The sequence below is a fragment of the Capra hircus genome, chromosome 5 (assembly GCF_001704415.2).
Source record: "Capra hircus breed San Clemente chromosome 5, ASM170441v1, whole genome shotgun sequence".
In the NCBI taxonomy this organism is placed as follows: Eukaryota; Metazoa; Chordata; class Mammalia; order Artiodactyla; family Bovidae; genus Capra; species Capra hircus.
Window position 1 is genome coordinate 41,435,586 of NC_030812.1, and position 20,329 is coordinate 41,455,914.

Below are 20,329 nucleotides of genomic sequence, written 5' to 3' on the forward strand. Positions count from 1 at the left end.
TTCCAATTACTATTTTTTTCTATTAATATTATCTTTTGTATCAGGTAAAGGCTATAAAAATTAACCCCAATATTCTGAATATTTGAGAGTATTTTTCAGTATCTAATGAATATAATATTATATTTAATGTTGAAATTATTTTCTTCAGAAGTCTGAATAAATAAAATACATAAGAATGAAAAAGAGACATCCTGGTCTCTAAGGCGTGCCATACATACATTATTGAAAGCAGATACTTACCTTTGTAATTTTACAGCCTTTCATATGGCAGAATTGTGTTGAATGTTAAGTCATCAAGGGAACATATGTAGATTCTTAGGATAAAGATAGTAATTTTAAGGAAGGAAATCTTTGGAGACATAGTGTTAAATAACCAAGGGTACTGTTTTAACTTTTTTCTTAGGATGATTTGTGTCATTTAGTCTGCATTTGCACAGGTCAAAGCAGCTCTAAGCTTGTTAAAATGAATTCTTTTATTTATAATCAGCTTGTTAAAATATACATACATATATATGTAGTGTTTTGGAAGTAAGTATTATAGCAATAGACTATGCATTAGATCATAACTTTTCAACATCTGAAGCAACAGTTAAAATTTGATGGCTTCAGTTCATAACTGTAAACTCCACATAATAGGATTTCAAAATCCAGTTTTAGACTTTTGAGGAGGTTTTGCTACCATTTCTATTTCAATCTGTTAAATTTTTAGATAACCCACAAATTACTGAGCATTAATTTCAAGGATCTCAAATTAATGTGTATATACAAATAATACTTTGGATTTTGTAGTTATTCATCCATGTGATGGATGATCTATGTGATCCATCCATGTTCCTGGTCTTATTTCTGCTGAGAAACTCCCTTTACTTTTTGAAATCATTATAACCTAAATCCTAAAAATAAATATTCCTTAATCCTGAGCCTAATTTATTACCTCTTTAAATAGTTTGTTCATTGGTCTGTCATCAGCCCTCTTGAGCTATACTAGCATTAATCCAGTACATCTTTTCTACATGCATATGACAGCTCTTTAAATATTTAGTACCTTTGTATGGTCTCTCCAATGAAAGTTCTTTTATCAGCTCAATAAATTTAATCTGTTTCTAATGTGGTATAGTCTGCAGATCCTTCTTTTTGTTTCTACTGTTTTGGAAAATTTCCAGGTTTTTCAAAGCTCTTTTTAAAATGTGGCCTCTAGAATTCCACTTCATTCTAGATGTAGCCTTGGCAGAGTATAGTAGTTCTATTGATTTCTTTCTCCTGAAATATTTACTTATATTTCAGAAGTTACTGAAAATAGTGTTAGAGGAATCACACATTGTTGATTCATTAATCTTGTATTCAATAAACAAATTTCTTTAGCTTTTAAAATCTAATTAAGCCCCTTTCCTACTTGGAGCATTCTGTTCTATCTTCAACTTAAATTTCATGTTTAAATTTTATCCAGTGAATGTTTTAGTGCTAAGTACATACTTAAACAGATTTTGGGAATAATTTTCTAGACAATATAGCTCGTTAATATGTCAATTTAGAAAGCATGCCATATCTGTCTTCAGTTCAGTGGAAAGACTGACTAGATATTGAAGACCTTTTTCCAGATTGAGAGGAACATTGATTCTAGGGGTAATTTTACCGCCACTGCTGGAACTACCTTACTACAACAATTTCAAACTCACCCACCATGAATGTAGGGATATCACTTGAAAAGCTTTTTGTATGGACTTTATTGGAATCGATATACATTATGAATATGACATTACCCTAGTTTGCTGCCTATTAATTTTACAAAAAAAAAAAAAACTCCTCATGAGATGCTATCGCTTACTCATGAGCAGTTAGGTGTTTGTAATTTTTGTAATTATTTATTTAATAGTCAGTTCAGTTCAGTTCAGTTCAGTCGCTCAGTCGTGTCTGATTCTTTGCGACCCCATGAATCGCAGCATGCCAGGCCTCTCTGTCCATCACCAACTCCTGGAGTTTACTCAGATTCACGTCCATCGAGTCAGTGATGCCATCCAGCCATCTCATCTTCTGTCGTCCCCTTCTCCTCCTGCCCCCAATCCCTCCCAGCATCAGAGTCTTTTCCAATGAGTCAACTCTTCACATGAGGTGGCCAAAGTACTGGAGTTTCAGCTTTAGCATCATTCCTTCCAAAGAAATCCCAGGGCTGATCTCCTTCAGAATGGACTGGTTGGATCTCCTTGCAGTCCAAGGGACTCTCAAGAGTCTTCTCCAACACCACACTTCAAAAGCATCAATTCTTCGGTGCTCAGCCTTCTTCACAGTCCAACTCTCACATCCATACATGACCACAGGAAAAACCATAGCCTTGACTAGACAGACCTTAGTCGGCAAAGTAATGTTTCTGCTTTTGAATATGCTATCTAGGTTGGTCATAACTTTTCTTCCAAGGAGTAAGCATCTTTTAATTTCATGGCTGCAGTCACCATCTGCAGTGATTTTGGAGCCCCCCAAAATAAAGTCTGACACTGTTTCCACTGTTTCCCCATCTATTTTCCATGAAGTAATGGTTCCCTCTATGAAACTCAACAAGTTTTACCCATCTGTAATTTCTGAAATCCACTTTTTTTTTTCTCCTTTCTGGAATATTGGATCTACATATTTTCTCCCTTTTACTGATTCTCTTAGCATACCAACAATGATTTTTGCCTCCACAATGGTATATACTTTCAAAATCTTGTGATATAATAATTTAAAAATAGAAATAGTTGAACTCATTGAATGTTCATTGTCAGTTCTAACTTATGTTGGGCTCACATTTCTTCTGAATTATTTCTGTCCCTGGCATCTTAAAAGTTGTTCTCATTCATCAAGAATGTGGATACAGACAGCTTTCTCTCTGAATCTGTTCCAATATTAGGCCATCTGTCTTACATAACGGACACACGTGCATGTGTGCTAAGTCACTTCAGTCATGTCTGGCTCTTTGTGACCTTATGGACTGTAGCTTTCCAGGCTCCTCTGTCCGTGGGATTATCCAGGCAAGAATACTGGAGAGGGTTGTCATGCCCTCCTCCAGAGGATCTTCCTGACCCAAGGATTGAACTCGCATCTCTCATATATCCTGCATTGGCAGGTTCTTTACTGCTGATGCCTCCTGGGAAGCCCATAAAATAGACATATTTCAGCATAACTTTTCTTCCTGCTCTGAGCAAAGATACGTCTAACTTATATATATATGTATTTTTTTTTCTTAATTCACTCTCATTTTTAGTCTTTCCAATACAATTATTTCAATTCAGATTCTGTCTTAAATTCCTTTAGGATAGGGACAGTGTTTGGATAAACTTTACATTTCCACAGTTCATAGTCCACTGGCATAAAGCAGAAATTCAAAAAATATTAAACAGGAGAAAGCTCTAAAGAGCATCACTATTCTTTTAATATCTTATGCTTTTTAAAAAAATCTTTGAGATTGTTAGAATTTTAAAAGCTTTTTTTTTTTTATTTTTGAGCCATTCTCCCTTTAGATTTCAATTTATGCAATCATTTTTATATTTCTTCAAATTTGTTTGAAATCTGCTTTCTTAGTATTTTAGGTAATATGTATTATACCATCCTTAAAATGTCTTTTTTTGACATAGAATTCCAGTGTGATAGTTACATCTTCCAGTTTTCCATCATTAATACATCTTCTTTTTCATAATTTACTATATTTGAATAGCTCCCAATATTACTTCATTAAACTTTGAAGGGATAAAATTGTTAGTGAGAAAATTCAAAGGTATTGTTGACTTCGCTCTTTGCAGAATACAGCTGCTAGATTCCTAAATAGTTGATGTACTTCATCACTACTATTATAATTTCACACTTTGTCCCTTTGCTTTAAGAAAAGACAAGGAGCAATCTGGTTTTTCAGTTCAGTTTAGTTGCTCAGTCGTGTCCGACTCTGGTTTTTATATAGTACCAATTATTTAGAACAACTTCTTAAAGTCAGAGAAATAAAAAATAGTTTCATGATATAGCTACTGAAAAAAATCTTATTTTTCCCCCACCTCAGGGGCATAATCAACCCGTTTCCAGCTTCAAAAGGAATCAGAACTTCTCCACTTCAGTGTATTCACATAGCTGAAGGGCATACAAAAGCTGTGCTCTGTGTGGATTCTACTGATGATCTTCTTTTCACTGGATCAAAAGGTGCTAATAGTTGTGTCATGTGATTATTTAGCAGACCTTTTTAATGATTACATTTAACAGGTTTTGAAAAATTTCAAGCTGCTTAAGACTCATAAGAATCTGAAAGATGATATTGTTCAACTGCTGAATTATATAAAATATAAAATCATTACATAGTTGAGAAGAAAGTAAAATCTCTGTTGATTTTATGTGAATAGAATGGTGAAGGAATACATCTTGATTTGGTAATTGAGCACCTAATGCATGCAATGCCCTGAGCTTAGTAATGCAGGCTGTATAAAAATCCATAAAAGGCCATTACAATGTACAGTGTGGTAAAAGAATAAAATGGGTAGCAACCACCATTTCTTGAGCACTTAATAAGTGTCTGAAACTATATTAGCCACTGTGTAAATTTTACCTCATTTAATTCTCACAACAACGCCAATGTGGCATCCTCATTTTACAGGTCAAGAAGCTGAAGATTCCAGGAATTAAATGATTTTTCCAGAAAAGCTTAGCTAATAAGTGGAAGAGCCAGGATTAGAAACCTAGGTCAGCGCATCACCAAACCTGCACTTGCAGGCAACTAGAAATTAACTATAAATGATTTAAAGAGTTATACCTAAATATTTGGGGTTTCAGAAGAGAAAGAGATTATGCTAAACTGTGAAGGAAGGCTTTGATGAGGAGGCACTTAGGGTGAACCTTACTGGATTGTTTGGATATTGGCAAATAAAAATTGGCAACCAAGATTAGAGAGCAGTGTAAGCAGAGACATGGAGGTAGATGGTTTTGGAAACTAAATCCAGTTGGCTTGAAAAGTAGAATATATGTAGTAGTAGTGGATAATGAGGCTGGAAAGATGAGAAGGAAACATGTGCAGGAATTTGGGAAGCTAGTTAAAGCCTTTTAGCATTTAAGGATATTACAAGATAAAGGGAAAAATCTTGTCAGCACTTGTAAATAATAGCAAGCAATTCCCCAATTTAAAAAAAATTGCTCTGTAAAAGTATAATTTTCTAATAACTCAAATTAAATGTATTTCTCCAGGATAATTAGATACTTATGTCAGAAAGGCAAAGTCTTGAATAGAATAGTTTAATGATCATGTGTATGATTGTGTTAATGAAGTCAATTAGCGATCTCTGGAAAAGAAATGTGTATGTAGTTCTGCGTGTGGAGTGTTGTGAGAAGGTAAGAGAGTATCAAAACAAAATATTTTGAAGAGGCTGATTTGGAATGGCCATTTTAAATTCAGGGGCAATTTGAAATAAGGCTATCAATATGTCTATTTAAAAATTTTGTATAATTATTCTTTAATACCACTTGATACATACACCAGATATCCTAGCTTTCATCTAATCCTTATACCTACTTGGCCCTTGAACCTGCTGCGAAGTGTCAAGGATAGAGTTGGGATGCTATTGCAAGTTAATTAAATAATTACCATTTTCTTATCTCATTTTTTCTCATAGGAGAGAAATTGTTATTGCTAAGAGAATCTATTTTAGTTCTTATTGACAATATTTCCTCTTTTTTATTTGCTTTTAGATCGTACTTGTAAAGTATGGAATCTGGTGACTGGGCAGGAGATAATGTCACTGGGAGGTCATCCCAACAATGTAGTATCTGTAAAATATTGTAATTATACAAGTTTGGTCTTCACTGTGTCAACATCTTATATTAAGGTGTGGGATATCAGAGATTCAGCAAAGTGTGTTCGAACGCTGACGTAAGTAACTTAGAGACAAATACCATAAGGGGCAAATAGTTCTTGTTTATAAAATATAAGAAAAGATAGGTCTATATATGCATATTTGTTTATTTATACCTGCCCACTTGCAAAGAATATTAAAATGTTTACAATAAGAATGTATATAACATAAGGTGAAAAAATATTGAGAAAATAAAATACAATAGTTTAATGTTAAACAGAAAAGGAGAAGTCATATTTAATTTGTGACTCAATACACATTTCATATTTCCTTCTTCCCCAAAACTAAGGAGTTGAATTTTCATTATTACTTGATGTAGTAAAATGATTTACATTAGTTGTTTCAAATGAATGCCACTCCTTGGAAAATGGCTGAAATCACCATTATAGACCATTAGGAAGTACTTGCAAAATTCTGTTAACATCTATTAAATAACTGAATAATTGAGGAGTGTTTTTCTTAAGATACACTGATTTGATGTTAGCCTGTGTTTCATAATTGTAGACTGGACAATTGGAAAATGAGTTTATTTTCTGCATCTGTTATTATATATGTCTTTAAAACGTACAGCAAATAATGATTCTTTTTCCCATAAGATTAATGAACTGTTTCACATAATTAAAATTTTAATTAAAAGGTGAATTCTATTGGTTTAAATAAGAGAAAGGAGCTTAAGGATGGTTAATTTTTACTAATTTGTAGAGTGAAGATTATTAACACTTAAATGCTATTTTATATGTTGAAACTACTAAGTATTTACTATGCTAAATACAAGTCTCTTGAGGGAAATTTTGTAGGAAAAAACACTATCTTAGAAATTTACCAATCCAGTTGACTCATTAAAATCATTTGAAAATGTTGATTTTAACTTGATTTTTTAGAAGTTAGCTAATAAAATGATTCAAAATTGAAAAATATATTTGCTGTTTAGAATTTAGCTGAGGAAATAAATCATGTTTAAGTCTTTTCCACATAGTAAACAGTCCATATATGATTGGGTTAAAGTATACAAAAACTCTTACTCAAAGGGTCATATCTTATATATGAAAGAAATATTGGTTTGTTCCTCGGTGGACTTCTGCAAGCTGCAGGGAAATTAATTAACTTTGTGGCACTGTATCATTTGTTGAGCCTGGCAGGCTACAGTCTGTGGGGTCACAAAGAGTTGGGCACAACTGAGCGACTGAGCACATTCACACATCATTTGTTGAGTTTTGTTATCTTTGTCATCTAGTCTTTTCTGAATCATGTTTAAGTCATCTCTAATAGAGCCCAGAGCCTGGATACCCAGGTGGCTTTGTGATAAAGAGTCTGTCTTTCGGTGCAGGAGATGCAGGAGACGTGGGTTCAGTCCCTGGGTTGGGAAGATCCCCTTGAGTAGGAAAGGGCAACCCACTCCAGTATTCTTGCCTGGAAAATTCCATGGACAGAGGAACCTGGCGGGCTACCGTCCATAGGGTAGCAAAGAATCGAACATGATTGCGCATGACGCAGTGACTAATTGAGCCCCCCCCAAATTCCTAGTGTTATAACTTGCAAAGTAAGAGTTTTAAGCCATGTCATCTTATTTTCTTCATTCATTTTTTTTTCATTTATCTGTCAATGAAGATAAATGAAAGGTGGCACAAAGGTGGCACTTTCATTTATTAGTGCCACCTACGTGCATGTGAAGTGCTATGCTAGATGTAGTGCATCCAGTGAAGAACACGGATGTTGCCTACAGTCCGTTCCCTGGGCATTTAAGGAATTCTATGACTAACTCTTGTCCAGAATTGTGACTTACTTTGTTTCGTCTCTGTTAAGGTCTTCAGGTCAGGTTACTCTTGGAGATGCTTGTTCTGCAAGTACTAGCCGAACAGTTGCTATTCCTTCTGGGGAAAACCAGATCAATCAAATTTCATTAAACCCAACTGGGACTTTCCTCTATGCAGCCTCTGGAAATGCTGTCAGAATGTGGGATCTTAAAAGGTAGAGTTTTAAAGAAAATGTACTTCCTGTATATGGCAAACGCAATTTTCACACATTGATATTAGTGCTGGTGCAATCTAATTTATATAACCCCAGAGGTTGATATAAAATCCTAGATTTTTCTATTTGATTCAGCATCCCTAAATGTCTCCTCTGTCCTCATTAGCACACTCAAAATTTTTCTTTCTTTTAATCTCCATTGCTGGGGAAAAAAAAGAAAATAGACTTTATTAATATTTGTCAATAAGTTGTATTGTTTACTAAGAAGAGAACAAGATTCTCATGCTAGTTACATCAGTACCTTTGAAAGAATTATTTTTTTGTAACATCACATATATCTTATATTTCAAAATTTTCAATTTATAAACCTTAAAAGTTTGATCATAAATCTTCACAGGATTTTTATGAATATAAAATTATATATGTATATATGATGAAGTATTAAGAAGATGAAGTGAGTAAAAAGAATACCATGCATTACATCTTTGATTTGATTTTTATTTGCCATGAAGTAGGAGCTTTCATCCTTCATTTGAGTGTTTATTTTAGATTCTTTTCTAGTTCTTAAAATGTTGGCAACAAGGGAATATTTATTTATTAGTTAACAAATATTTATTCAGCATCAACTGTGGCAGGCATTATACCAATGCTATGGTAGGTACTGGAGATATAGATTGCACAAGACAAATTTGATGTCCATCTTCTCAGAACTCATCTTGTAATGGATAATAAAGGCCACTAAATAGGCAACTACAAGATTCTGAATAAAGTTGGTAATTCAGGTAATAATCCCATTTAGAAGGATTTTGTCAGTGGGCTTCCCTGGTGGCTCAGATGGTAAAGCGTCTCCCTGCAATGCGGGAGACCCGGGTTCGATTTCTGGGTCGGGAAGATCCCCTGGAGAAGGAAATGGCAATCCACCAGCACTCTTGCCTGGAAAATCCCATGGACGGAGGAGCCTGATAGGCTACAGTCCATGGGGTCGCAAAGAGTCGGACATGACTGAGCGACTTCACTTTCACTTCACTTTGTCAGTGGTAAATCAAAGGGAAATTTATTTTAGAAATTTTGAGGGTAACTATTTATTACTTGTAATATTTTAATGGTTGGCTGAAAAAGTATAATAAGCATAATTTATAGATAAATAAATGAGAAGAGAGAGAAGAAACATAGTCATGACTACCATTTTAGAGATTAAAAAGTAGAAAATTGAAAACAGTGTTTAAGAAAATTTGGAATGTGATGAGAACCAGGTTTATTCTTAAAGATATTAAACTTGGCTTGTATTCAGAGTACCATGGAGGAAGATACTCAGCATCATGACATGAGGCAGAAAAGATACCAGCTTCTAAAAATTTTTACACTTTCTTATCTGCTGAAAAGTTAGATCCTTTGAAACTTGCTTGCTTTCAGCAACATAATTAAATACAGATTCATCTCAACAAATTAACTATAAAAAAGAGTTACAAGAAATAGTAATATTCTAGAAGCTGAAAAGTTAGATCCTTTGAAACTTGCTTGCTTTCAGCAACATAATTAAATACAGATTCATCTCAACAAATTAACTATAAAAAAGAGTTACAAGAAATAGTAATATTCTAGAAGCCAGATATATCTCTGTGTTCCAGCAGCTTGATTTGAGGTAGGATTATGAAACAAAGGTTCATTGCCACCTCCTGACAATGGACATCACACTTTTCTACCTGTCATATATATCCCTGGCCATTTTAATACCTTTGTAATAACTGATGAAATGGACTATATTTTCTGTATACTATATGTATACTTTCTGTATACTATATGTATACTATATTATACTATATGTATGTGTGTACATATGATGTACGTGTGCATATATATATGTATATACATATGTGTGTATATGATACTATATGTGTGTGTAATAAAATAATCTTACTTTCTTCAAATTGTTATTTTCTATTTATATCAGTGACATAATGTTTTAGTCAAATTTAAAATTGACGCTAATAAATCAATCATATGTCTATAACATGTTGAGACATTTAATAGATTAAGGTTTATCTGGACTTAGGTTGGAGTTAAAATTAGCCTTAAGCAAGTTTTTGGACTTTTGATGCTTTTTTTTTTTTTACTATCTGAATGACATCAGTCACTTTGGAATAACTTATTTAGGATTCCTAAACTTCCATCAGAGAATCAATTGGTTTGGCTATTTTTTGACTCTTAATTTGAGGATAGTTGCATAGAGGTGGAGTTAAATCAAAAAAGAACAGTTTTAGCAAAGACTGTTATTTTTGTTGAGACTTAGCCTCAGCATACTAAGAAATATTTTCAAACAAAATTATTTTTCTTTCTTTTTAAAGGTTTCAGTCCACAGGAAAGTTAACAGGACATCTAGGCCCTGTTATGTGTCTTACTGTAGATCGGATTTCTAATGGACAAGATCTAATCATCACTGGCTCCAAGGATCATTACATCAAAGTGTGTATAATAAAGCTGTTGAATTATATTCTCCTATTAAATGATAAGTTTGAAGTATTCAGATGTACCTAGGATGCTTTTCTCTTAATCAGTCCTTTTTTCTCATTTCTAGACTTTACTTTTTCTTCCTGATCTTTTCCTCACTCAGTTCCTGATTTTCTTATCTTATTTAAAAATGTATTCTCACTTTTTGATAGAGGATATGTTGGGAGGGATTTTAAAGACGTTTTTTTACCTCGGTCATCCAACTAATGCTTAAAGCTCATCGTCACCATCCCCCATCTTTTATACTGAGCGTATTATGGTCTTCATGTTTGTTTTATGCCAGTAGCAGATAAGATGAGGAAAGATGAAAAGTTTGATTCTGGAGATGTTAAATTTGAAATACTAATAGAGGACCTCTTCATGTAAGCCAATATGCCATTTGAAAGGCAAGTACAAAGTCCATGATAAGTTATGACTAGACACATATGTTTCAGAACCATTCAAATAGAAGCAGATGTTTAAGGACTAGTTGATATGGCCAAAGGAGAGAGGTTGATATGACTCAGCCTTGGGGAATCCTGTAAGGACCAACAGAAACAAAAAGAGAATATAGTAATAAAAAGAGACAGAAAGACTGTAAGTAATCTTCTTTTAGAAACTTTTGTTACGATGAGAAGTGGGTTAATGACTTGAAAATGGAATGGTTAATGCAAGAGGATTTTGTATTGGTAGACTTGAGCATGTTTATATGGTTAGAAAATGGGCTTAGTGGAGAGGGAAAGTGTGAAGAGTGAAGTAATAGTAACTGGTGAATCAGATCAAAAAAGAATCAGATCAGATCAAAGATGTGTACCTTGAGAAAAAGTAAGTACACTTTAGTATCTTGGAAAGAAGGGAAGGATAAGAGAATGCTTGAGAATAAAAGGAAACTTTTGTAACTGTGAGGGGAAGGGTGGTCCAGAAAGTCTATTTTTGGTTATACTAGGCTTTTTAAAAACTCGCAAGTTCAGTAGTTAAGAGAAATGAGGGCAACTGAAGGGAGTGAAATTGAATAGCAGCTTTGGAGAATTTGTGATAACCACCAAGATTGCAGAGCTGCCTGATTGTGTTTAAATAACAATCATGTCATTTATTTGAGTTTCAACTGGATTGTTATATGTAACCTTTTTATTATTTAACATATCATTTGTATACTTACGCATGAAAAAATTGGTTGTCTTTCTTAAGAGGTTACAAACATGTAAGCATGTGACATGTGAAAATTAGGGCTCAGGTTCATCCTGAGTCACTCAAAGCAAGTCATTTTTGTTAGTAAAATATTCATAACAAGTCACATTTGGTTAATATACATGTGTACGTATTTCTATGAATGAATACCTAAGGTGCTTATTTGTAAGTTAAATAGGATGACTACTTTCATTTTGCTTTTATTTAGATGTTTGATGTAACTGAAGGGGCCCTTGGAACTGTGAGTCCCACCCACAATTTTGAGCCCCCTCATTATGATGGCATTGAAGCATTAACCATACATGGGGATAACCTATTTAGTGGGTCCAGAGATAATGGAATCAAGAAATGGGATTTAGCTCAAAAAGATCTTCTACAGGTAATTAAAAACCTTTTCATGAGATGGAGTGGGTACTTCAAAGTCATCAGTATTCTAATAAGAACACAAAGAGTCTCTATGTAGATTTTCAACATTTAGGGATGGTATCAATCAGGGCTTTCTCTTAAAAAGTGTTTCATTATCACCTACCGGAGTTAGTAATTATGAAAAGGGCAACATTAGACCTTTAATGATATCTCGTAGATAAGAGAAGAATAGACTCTGATAAGAATTGGAAGCTCTGGGATTGCCCTGTGCATCAGCTCAGTTCAGTTCAGTTCAGTCGCTCAGTCGTGTCCGACTCCTCGCGACCCCATGAATCGCAGCACGCCAGGCCTCCATGCCCTGTGCATGTGTTTACTAAATACAGGCCTGAAGTGAAGAAGTCAGTTTCTCATTTTGTTTTGTTTTTATGTACACATATTCCAAGGGCTTCCCTGGTGGCTCAGATGGTAGAGAATCTGCCTTCAATGCAGGAGATCCAAGTTTGATCCCTGGGTTGTGAAGATCCCCTGGAGAAGGGAATGGCAACCCACACTAGTATTCTTGGCCTGGAGAATTCCATGGACGGAGAAGCCTGGTGGGCTACTTTCCATGGGATTGCAAAGAGTTGGACATGACTGAACAACTAATACTTCAATACTTTCACACATATTCCACAGAGTACCAAGTTTTGCTAAGGTCAAAGCAGTCTAAATGATTCTTCATCTCATTTTCATACATCCAAGAATGGTGGTTCTCTCATTTCGTATAGAATGATAGTTGGGTTAAAGTGGTTTTTCAGTATAATCAAATATCAGTAGCTTTTCCTAATTCCCAGAAGACTTGTTCTCAATTTCAGGCTTTTTCTTATAAATGTATGAGTGTGTATGTATGTATTGCAGTTGCTCACACTTTCCTGCTTACAATCAGATGAAAAAAAAAAATGAACAAGTAGCATGAATGTTAATAGAAAAAACTGGCAACAGGCACATACATTGCACTCAAAAGCTTTTCTTTTATAGATATACATTCTAGGATGTCTTTTATATTATATATATGAATATATATATGCATAAAATGTGGTCATATGGTCTGAGCTTATAATTATTGTTTGTTGTTGTTTAGTCGCTAAGTTGTGTCTGACTCCTTTGCGACCCTGTGGACTGTAGCCTGCCAGGCTCCTCTGTTCATGGGATATCCCAGGCAAGAATACTGGAGTGGGTTGCCATTTCCTTCTCCAGAGGGTCTCCCTAACCCAAGAATCAAACCTGAGTCTCCTAGATTGGCATGTGGATTCTTTACCACTGAGCCACCAGGAAAGCCCATAAGTATTGTTTACACATTGTGAAACATGTAGGTTAGCTCCAGCCTTCTTCAAAAAGCTTTAGGCCTCTATGTTCTCTTCCAAAATTTAAGGCAGCAATTTTAGGAGACAATCCTTATATTCTATATACCACGTGTAGTTTTCAAACTTGTTGTGTGAGATAAGTTTTCTAGAAAGGTGAGATATTTACTCCTTTGAAGAGGAAGTGGTGTTTGAAAATTTCAGTATACTTGCCATGTGTTTTAGATTCTATAGAGTTTTTAACATTGTAGGCCTTTAATACTGATAACACTGATGATAACTAGAGAAATAAATTGAGGAGCAAATTACAGATTTATCTGTTTAAATCTCTAAGAGTTACTTAATAGAAAATAATTTTTATGGTTTCCAGACCAATTCAGTGTTCCAAAATTTGAATTTGTCAATAAAAACTTTGGTAACTTATCTTGGTGCGAAAATGTCAGTTTGAAAGGCTTCCCTTAAGCAGCTAATTTTTCTTTTTTCTCTCAGCAAGTTCCAAATGCACATAAGGATTGGGTCTGTGCCCTGGCAGTGGTACCAGGCCACCCAGTTTTGCTCAGTGGCTGCAGAGGGGGCATTTTGAAACTCTGGAACATAGACACCTTTGTGCCTGTTGGAGAGATGAAAGGCCATGAGAGTCCTATCAATGCCATATGTGTTAATTCCACCCACATTTTTACTGCAGCTGAGTAAGTTTTTCCTATTGGTTACTTGTGTTCAGATTTAATAAATAATGTAGGTTGTAAATATTTGGAAATGTAGAACATATGAAATCTTTCTTTTATTACAGCCATTCCAGGTCGATTTATATTTTATTTATATTTTCTGAGATGCACTGTGGTCACGGAGTTTGGGCTCCCCAGGTTATATGATAATAGTGTAACTGCTGTATCAGCTCTCTGCTTAGACTAGGAAGTCTGTAGACTTCTAGCCTACAGATCTTCCTGTAGCAGTTTTAATTTTTAAAAAATCATTCAGAAGTGATTAATTTCTAAATTGTCTTTCCAGAAAAGGTATAAAACTTGCCTCATTCTTCACATTTAGACCAAATCATAAAAAAAAAACCCTCTTTTATGCCTCTTCCACCTCCTTTAAAATCTAAGTACATAATAATAATATATACTCCCTCTTCCTTAGAATGACTGAATTGATTAATTTATTTGCTCATTTGCTCATCATTATGAATCTCCTGTGTGCCAGGCACTGTTCCAAAATCTTGGGACTAGAGAATTGAACAAAACAGATATAAATCCTAATTTCATTCTAAGGAGAAGAAAAAATGAACAAGTAAAGTATGTTACATGGTAAGAGATACTATGGAGAAAAAGCAAGCAGGGAGGGGAGATGAGAGCATCACTAGGAACTGGGGTTGCACAATAGAAAGGACAATGAAGATCTTACTGAGAAAGTGACATTTAAGAAGATGCTTGAAGAAGGTGTAGAGATGTGACCATAAAAATGACATAATATGTATTATATCATAATACATTATGTATAAGTACTTTTGGAAAGGAAATCATATGTACTATAATGTGAGGTGTTCATCTCATTCAAAATGTAATTTCTCATGAAAATCTCCTTATGCCATTTGTTTACCGATTATGTTGCTTAATTTATTGAGCCACTTCTTGATTCATCTGTCCTAAATACACAATTACCCTGATTTTATTTTGAAACTTCTGCTAAATTTCTGTGGTGTCTCTTTTTATTTGTGCTGTTTCTACTGAATCCCTCGTCTCATTTAAATTTACTTTCTGTCATCTCTAAAATACATCAAAGATTTCCTTTGTGTTTTTCTAAGATGCTTATCTTAAATGCTTCGACAGCACTTATGCTATTGCATAAATAGCAAATAGCATTGATGCTATTTCCGAGATACATTACTTTCTTAAGTTTCATCACTTTTGTTTATTCCCTTAGAAACTTATTTGTCCTTGACCATTTATAGGAAATAATACCCCTTATAGCTGTGGGACACTATAAAATTATTATGATTCACTGAGGTCTGATCACTGAGGTATGATGTAATATTTTTCTTCCATGATACAGTTTTATTTTTGAGAAACTGAAAATGTCCTCAGGTTACCCACGGTGCATGAGATGCAGATGTATTTACCATGTAACATAAAATCAGGAAAATAATCAATAAAATCAGAAGGCCTATTTTCAAATTAGTTCTACTTATTCATTACCTAACAAATATTTATATGGGGCTTCGTATCTACCAGACATTGTTCTAAGTGTTTCCAGGCATTAACTCCTTTAGTCTTCATAAGAACTCTAGAAAGTTATTATTGTAATCCCTATTTTATAGGTGGGAAGACTGAGGTACTTTGTAATTCACAGTCCTTGTATAAATAATTCTGTCATATATGATTTCTGAATCTGTTGCATTGATTGATTTTTCTTATGATATAGGTCTTATTTTTTTCTGATTTTATGTCATATGTTTTATTGAATGCTGAACATTGTAGTGTTGTGTTTTGAGTATCTGGGTTTTGTTTTATTCATTTAAAGACAGTGGGTTTTACTTAAAGTTATGTAAGTTACTTGTGGTTCAGCTCATCTTTTTGAGACTTCAACTCTTGGGTTTTTACTGAATGTTTTGAATGTTTGATGCTATTCTCTACTTCACTGGTCAGAACTTGACTCTCACAGCTGTGTTTTGGTCTGGCCGTGTAGTCTGACTCTACTCATGTGCAGCTTAGCCTTCAGTCAAACCCATTAGGGGACGCCTATGTATGTAGATTGGTGGAATGGCATAGTCCTTTTTGCATAGCTCTCCCCTCTTCTCTATTTGGTTTTACAAATTACAGCTATTTCACACTTCCCAGATTTTTATTACTGTCTTTTCAACTCTGATCCTGTGGTCTTCTGTTTATTTCCCCTCTTGCTTGCTGTAGTGTGGCAAGTGCTTCCAGATGGGAAGCCAGGGCTGTCACAGAGCTCACCTTCTCTGTTTCCCTTTTCTCAGGAATTACAGGCCTAAAGTACCCATCCCTCAGTTTCTGAAAATAGTTGTTCCATGTATTTTGTCAAGTTTTCACTTTATGTTAACTCACAGAAGTGTTAACCTGGCATAGGTTACTCCGTCATGACTAGTAGTGGAAGTTTGCGCATCTTAGATTTTGTATGTCCAAAACTAAACCCGCAGCCTTCCTGAGAAACCTGCTCATCCTATGCCCTTTTCCATGTCAGTTGAAGGCTTCTCTTTTTTTTCTGTTGCTCAGTACAGACACCTTCATTCCTCCCTTTCTTTCATACTCTATATCCAATTCATAAGCAAACTATGTTGGTATTCTACCTTTACATTATATCTAGAATCTGACTACTTCTCACCCTGCCTTTTGTTACCTCACTGACCCTAGTTACCATCAGCTCTTGGATTACTACAATAGCCTCCTAAACAAGCAAGGTCCCTTGCCCATATGTAGTCTATTCTCAACACGGACACCAGAGTAATTTTTAAAAATTTTTAAAAATTATGATCATCTTGTTCTTTCTCTGCTCAAAAACTTGTATTGGTCATCCATTTTATCTAAAGTAGAAGCTGTACTTGATCTAAACCCTTTGAGCATTTGTCATCTCTCATCTTAACCTTCTAATACCCTCTGGCATGTTCCTTCTCTTACAGCATTGATAATATCTTTGCTGGACTTGAACATATCAGGCTTATTCCAGCCTTAAGACACTTGCCCACAGTGCCTTCAGAGATCCTGATCTTCTAACATTTTTCTTTTTCAATAAGAATAACCCTGTGATTTTATTTAAAATTTAATCTCTCCTATCACCTACCACTCCTGATCCTGATCCCCTTTGCCATACTCCTTAATTTTTCTGTCACATTTATTACTTTCTAATAAACTAATAATTTTTATCATGTTTTATTGTCTGTCTCCTTTTGCTAGAATATATGATCTACAAAGGCATAGGATTCTGTTATTTATTTATTTATTTTTAATTGATCCCAAGCACCTAGAATAATGCCTGGGACACTGCAAGTTCCCAATAAACATTTGTTGAATGGATGGTTGAATGAATAAATGGAGTGGATAAATGGGTGGACAAGTGAACATTTCCCCTTGCTATTTTCAATTATCTGTGCTGTGTGGGCTGGTGAAAGATTATTATTTCCCCCAGTTTTATTGAGATATAATTGACATATAACACTGTTTAAGGTATAACAGTAGAATGACTTGACTTACACATATAATGAAATGATTACTGTGGTAAGCTTAGTTAATATCCATCATCTCATGTAGATTTTAAAAATAGAAAAAAATGTGATTTTTTTCCCCCATGTGGTAAGAATTAGGGGTGAGGAGATTATTGATTACACACTAGAAAGCCTGGATTCTAGGCTCAACTCTGTCTTCTGTAATGTTACAATGACAAGTCACTAAACTTTCTATATCCTTAAAATATGCCACATAATCTTTGAAATGCTTTTAAACTATACAGTTTCATGGCAACTCTTTCTTTTGGCTTTGGGTTTATTAAGCAATTGGAGAAAAGCAACACTGTCTTTCTAGAGCCAGGAGAAATGTAACTGTCTAATGACTAGTACCCAGAACCAACATGTTAGGTGAATAAAAGTGTTTTCTCAGAAATGCATTGAATCGTCTATGCTCTATGACAGGTAGAGTGTTTGTCTGATTCCTACTAGCTGCCTGCTTTTTCTGTGGGCTTATGCTGATTTCACCTGAATATAATTCTTCCTGAATATTGACAGATTCACCAACTCTCTGAAATCCCTGCCCAGGCCTCCTCACTGTGATCTTACTCTGGGCTTTTATGCCTGAAGACCTCTGACCATATATACTGACTATATCAATATAGCCTTAAGAGAAGGGGCCTTGGAGTCAATCTGCCTGGTTTCAAATCTTGGTGCTGTCACTTTGTGATCTTGGGCAGATTTTTATTTTTTTGGCTGCACTGTGCAGCATACATAGTGGAAGGGTGAAGTCTTAACTACTGGACCACCAGGGAAGCTTGATCTTGGGCAAATTAGTTAACTTCTTTGGACCCCAATTTGCTCATCATAAATAGGGTATAATAGCATTATCTATATCTCATGGTAGGTAAAGAGAATAAAATGCATTAATGTGTGTGAGGGGAACATAGTAACAACACCTGGCACATAGTAACTCTTTGATAATATAAACTATTTTTAATTTCATTATTGATATACCTATGGGAAAATGTATATTTTTATCTATATCTATTAAAGACCTTTTCTGTAAATGTTTCTTGATAAGTATTTCTAAGAACTGTATCTTTCTATCTGTTTTCACATATTCATTTTTAATTTATTATTTTGTAGTGATCGAACTGTAAGAATTTGGAAGACTCGAAATTTGCAAGATGGTCAAATCTCTGACACAGGAGATTTGGGGGAAGATATTGCCAGTAATTAAACATGAGTGAAGATAGTCAGAAACTGAATACTGTGATAATACTTTATCTTCTTTATGGAAAATGTTGTCCTGAATTTATTACGTGAAAACTTGTGAATGGAGTTAACTGGAAAATATATATGAATCCAACTACTGAATATAAATGGTATTCTAATAAAATTGTGTACTCTGTGCTAAATTTTAATATCTACCAATTCATATATAACCTATAATTGATACACTGCTTGATTCTCACTTTTATTGTGGCTGGATTTTTGTTCCTATCTATAAAAAAAATCTTCAAATTATCTGAAATGCAAAATGTCTGCTTTTGTGACAGAAAATACGCTTAGAATATAATGCCACCCACTGTTATCTCATTCATGTAGTCTGTTCAGCTGATTTACATATTTAAATCATATGGGAATGTTAGTCAAACATTGGTTTGTCTGGTATTTATATCCGTCTACAGAGGGTTCCCAAATTTAAAAGCTCTTAATGTAATGAAAAAGATGTGAGAATATTATTGACAGTGATTTTTCATAAAATGGATTTGACTTTTATCTACTAACAAAGAATGTTAAACAGATTGTGTTAGATGTTGACATTTACTTGTATTGACCAAAGTTTTGCAGTGCTATTTTGTGTGCTCAGGACTAAAATGCTGTTAAATTATTTTATTAGTGCTGTGCATACATTCTGTGATGGGAAACATTTTTGATGTCCTAACAGAAATACATTTTGATCTATTTTCCTATGGAGTTGTTTCTATTATCCACCTTTTAATTTCATTTTTATTTAATAGTAGTATTTCTTTCCCTTTTAATCTAATTTTTATATGCTGCTAAATATATTTTAATTATACTGTGTTTGCAAACCTTGGTAGCTATGATGAGAACTTTATCATCTGCAGTGGGAAAAGCTATGTAAATAGGTAGACTGTAAAGAAAGAATGTCTTATGTTGTAACTATGAATTTTAAATGCTGTAGATTGGATTTTGCAAAAGGATGTATAATTTATGTCTGCTCAGAATATTAATTTGTAAATTCTGCCAGTTTAATTTTTATGTGAGTGACATGACACTTGAAAATATTGTCTTGTGATCTTTCCCCCCAAAATATTTGCTTGTAAATGAAAACTTTGCTAGGGCTTAAATAAACATGTTGCTATGAATAATTTTTATTCTTTTGTTCTTTTCCTAATAGTATGAAAATGGGCAGTGTTTGTAAAAGTTTATTTTATCTGTGTGATTTAAAGAAAGGCATCTTTTTGTTATTTAGCATTACATATGCATTCCTTTTTTTTTTTTTGCTCACTATTAAAAAATCCACCTGAAGTGCAGGAGACCTGGCTTTGATCCTTAGGTCAGGAAGATCCCCTGGAGAAGGGAATGGTTACCCACTCTAGTATTCTTGCCTGGAGAATTCCATGGACAGAGGAGCTTCGTGGGCTACAGTCCATGGGGTCACAAAGTGTTAGACATAACTGAATGACTAACACACACAAGATGTGAAATATTCTTGAAAAGTGTAAACCATAACCTAATCTGGAGGAACCAAGGAAACTTACTATTTAAAGGAATTAAACTATATAGTACAGGGATTTGAACATAGATGATTAAACAAATAAAAATATTCCCATAATGATTAGGATAATAGCAACCTTGGTTACTTGGAGAGGAAATGGAAGGCAGGTATTGCAGGAGGTGAGCTAGGAGTGTAGAGGGAT

At 34.3% G+C, this 20,329-nt stretch overlaps 1 protein-coding gene across 19 annotated transcripts in view; it reads left to right on the forward strand.

Moving 5' to 3' along the window:
* The window catches only part of KIF21A (kinesin family member 21A), a 184,417-nt gene extending 164,640 nt beyond the window's left edge, over positions 1-19,777 (forward strand). For 16 of the 19 annotated variants that reach the window (XM_018047922.1, XM_018047941.1, XM_018047926.1 and 13 more), the window contains 7 exons: positions 4,022-4,158; positions 5,692-5,872; positions 7,659-7,823; positions 10,169-10,286; positions 11,707-11,877; positions 13,694-13,893; positions 18,528-19,777. In XM_018047922.1, the coding sequence (XP_017903411.1) occupies positions 4,022-4,158; positions 5,692-5,872; positions 7,659-7,823; positions 10,169-10,286; positions 11,707-11,877; positions 13,694-13,893; positions 18,528-18,621 (1,066 nt within the window). In that variant the 3' untranslated portion in view covers positions 18,622-19,777. The remainder of the gene's footprint in view (positions 1-4,021; positions 4,159-5,691; positions 5,873-7,658; positions 7,824-10,168; positions 10,287-11,706; positions 11,878-13,693; positions 13,894-18,527) is intronic. The other 3 variants (XM_018047930.1, XM_018047929.1, XM_018047934.1) reach the window with 2 other exon arrangements.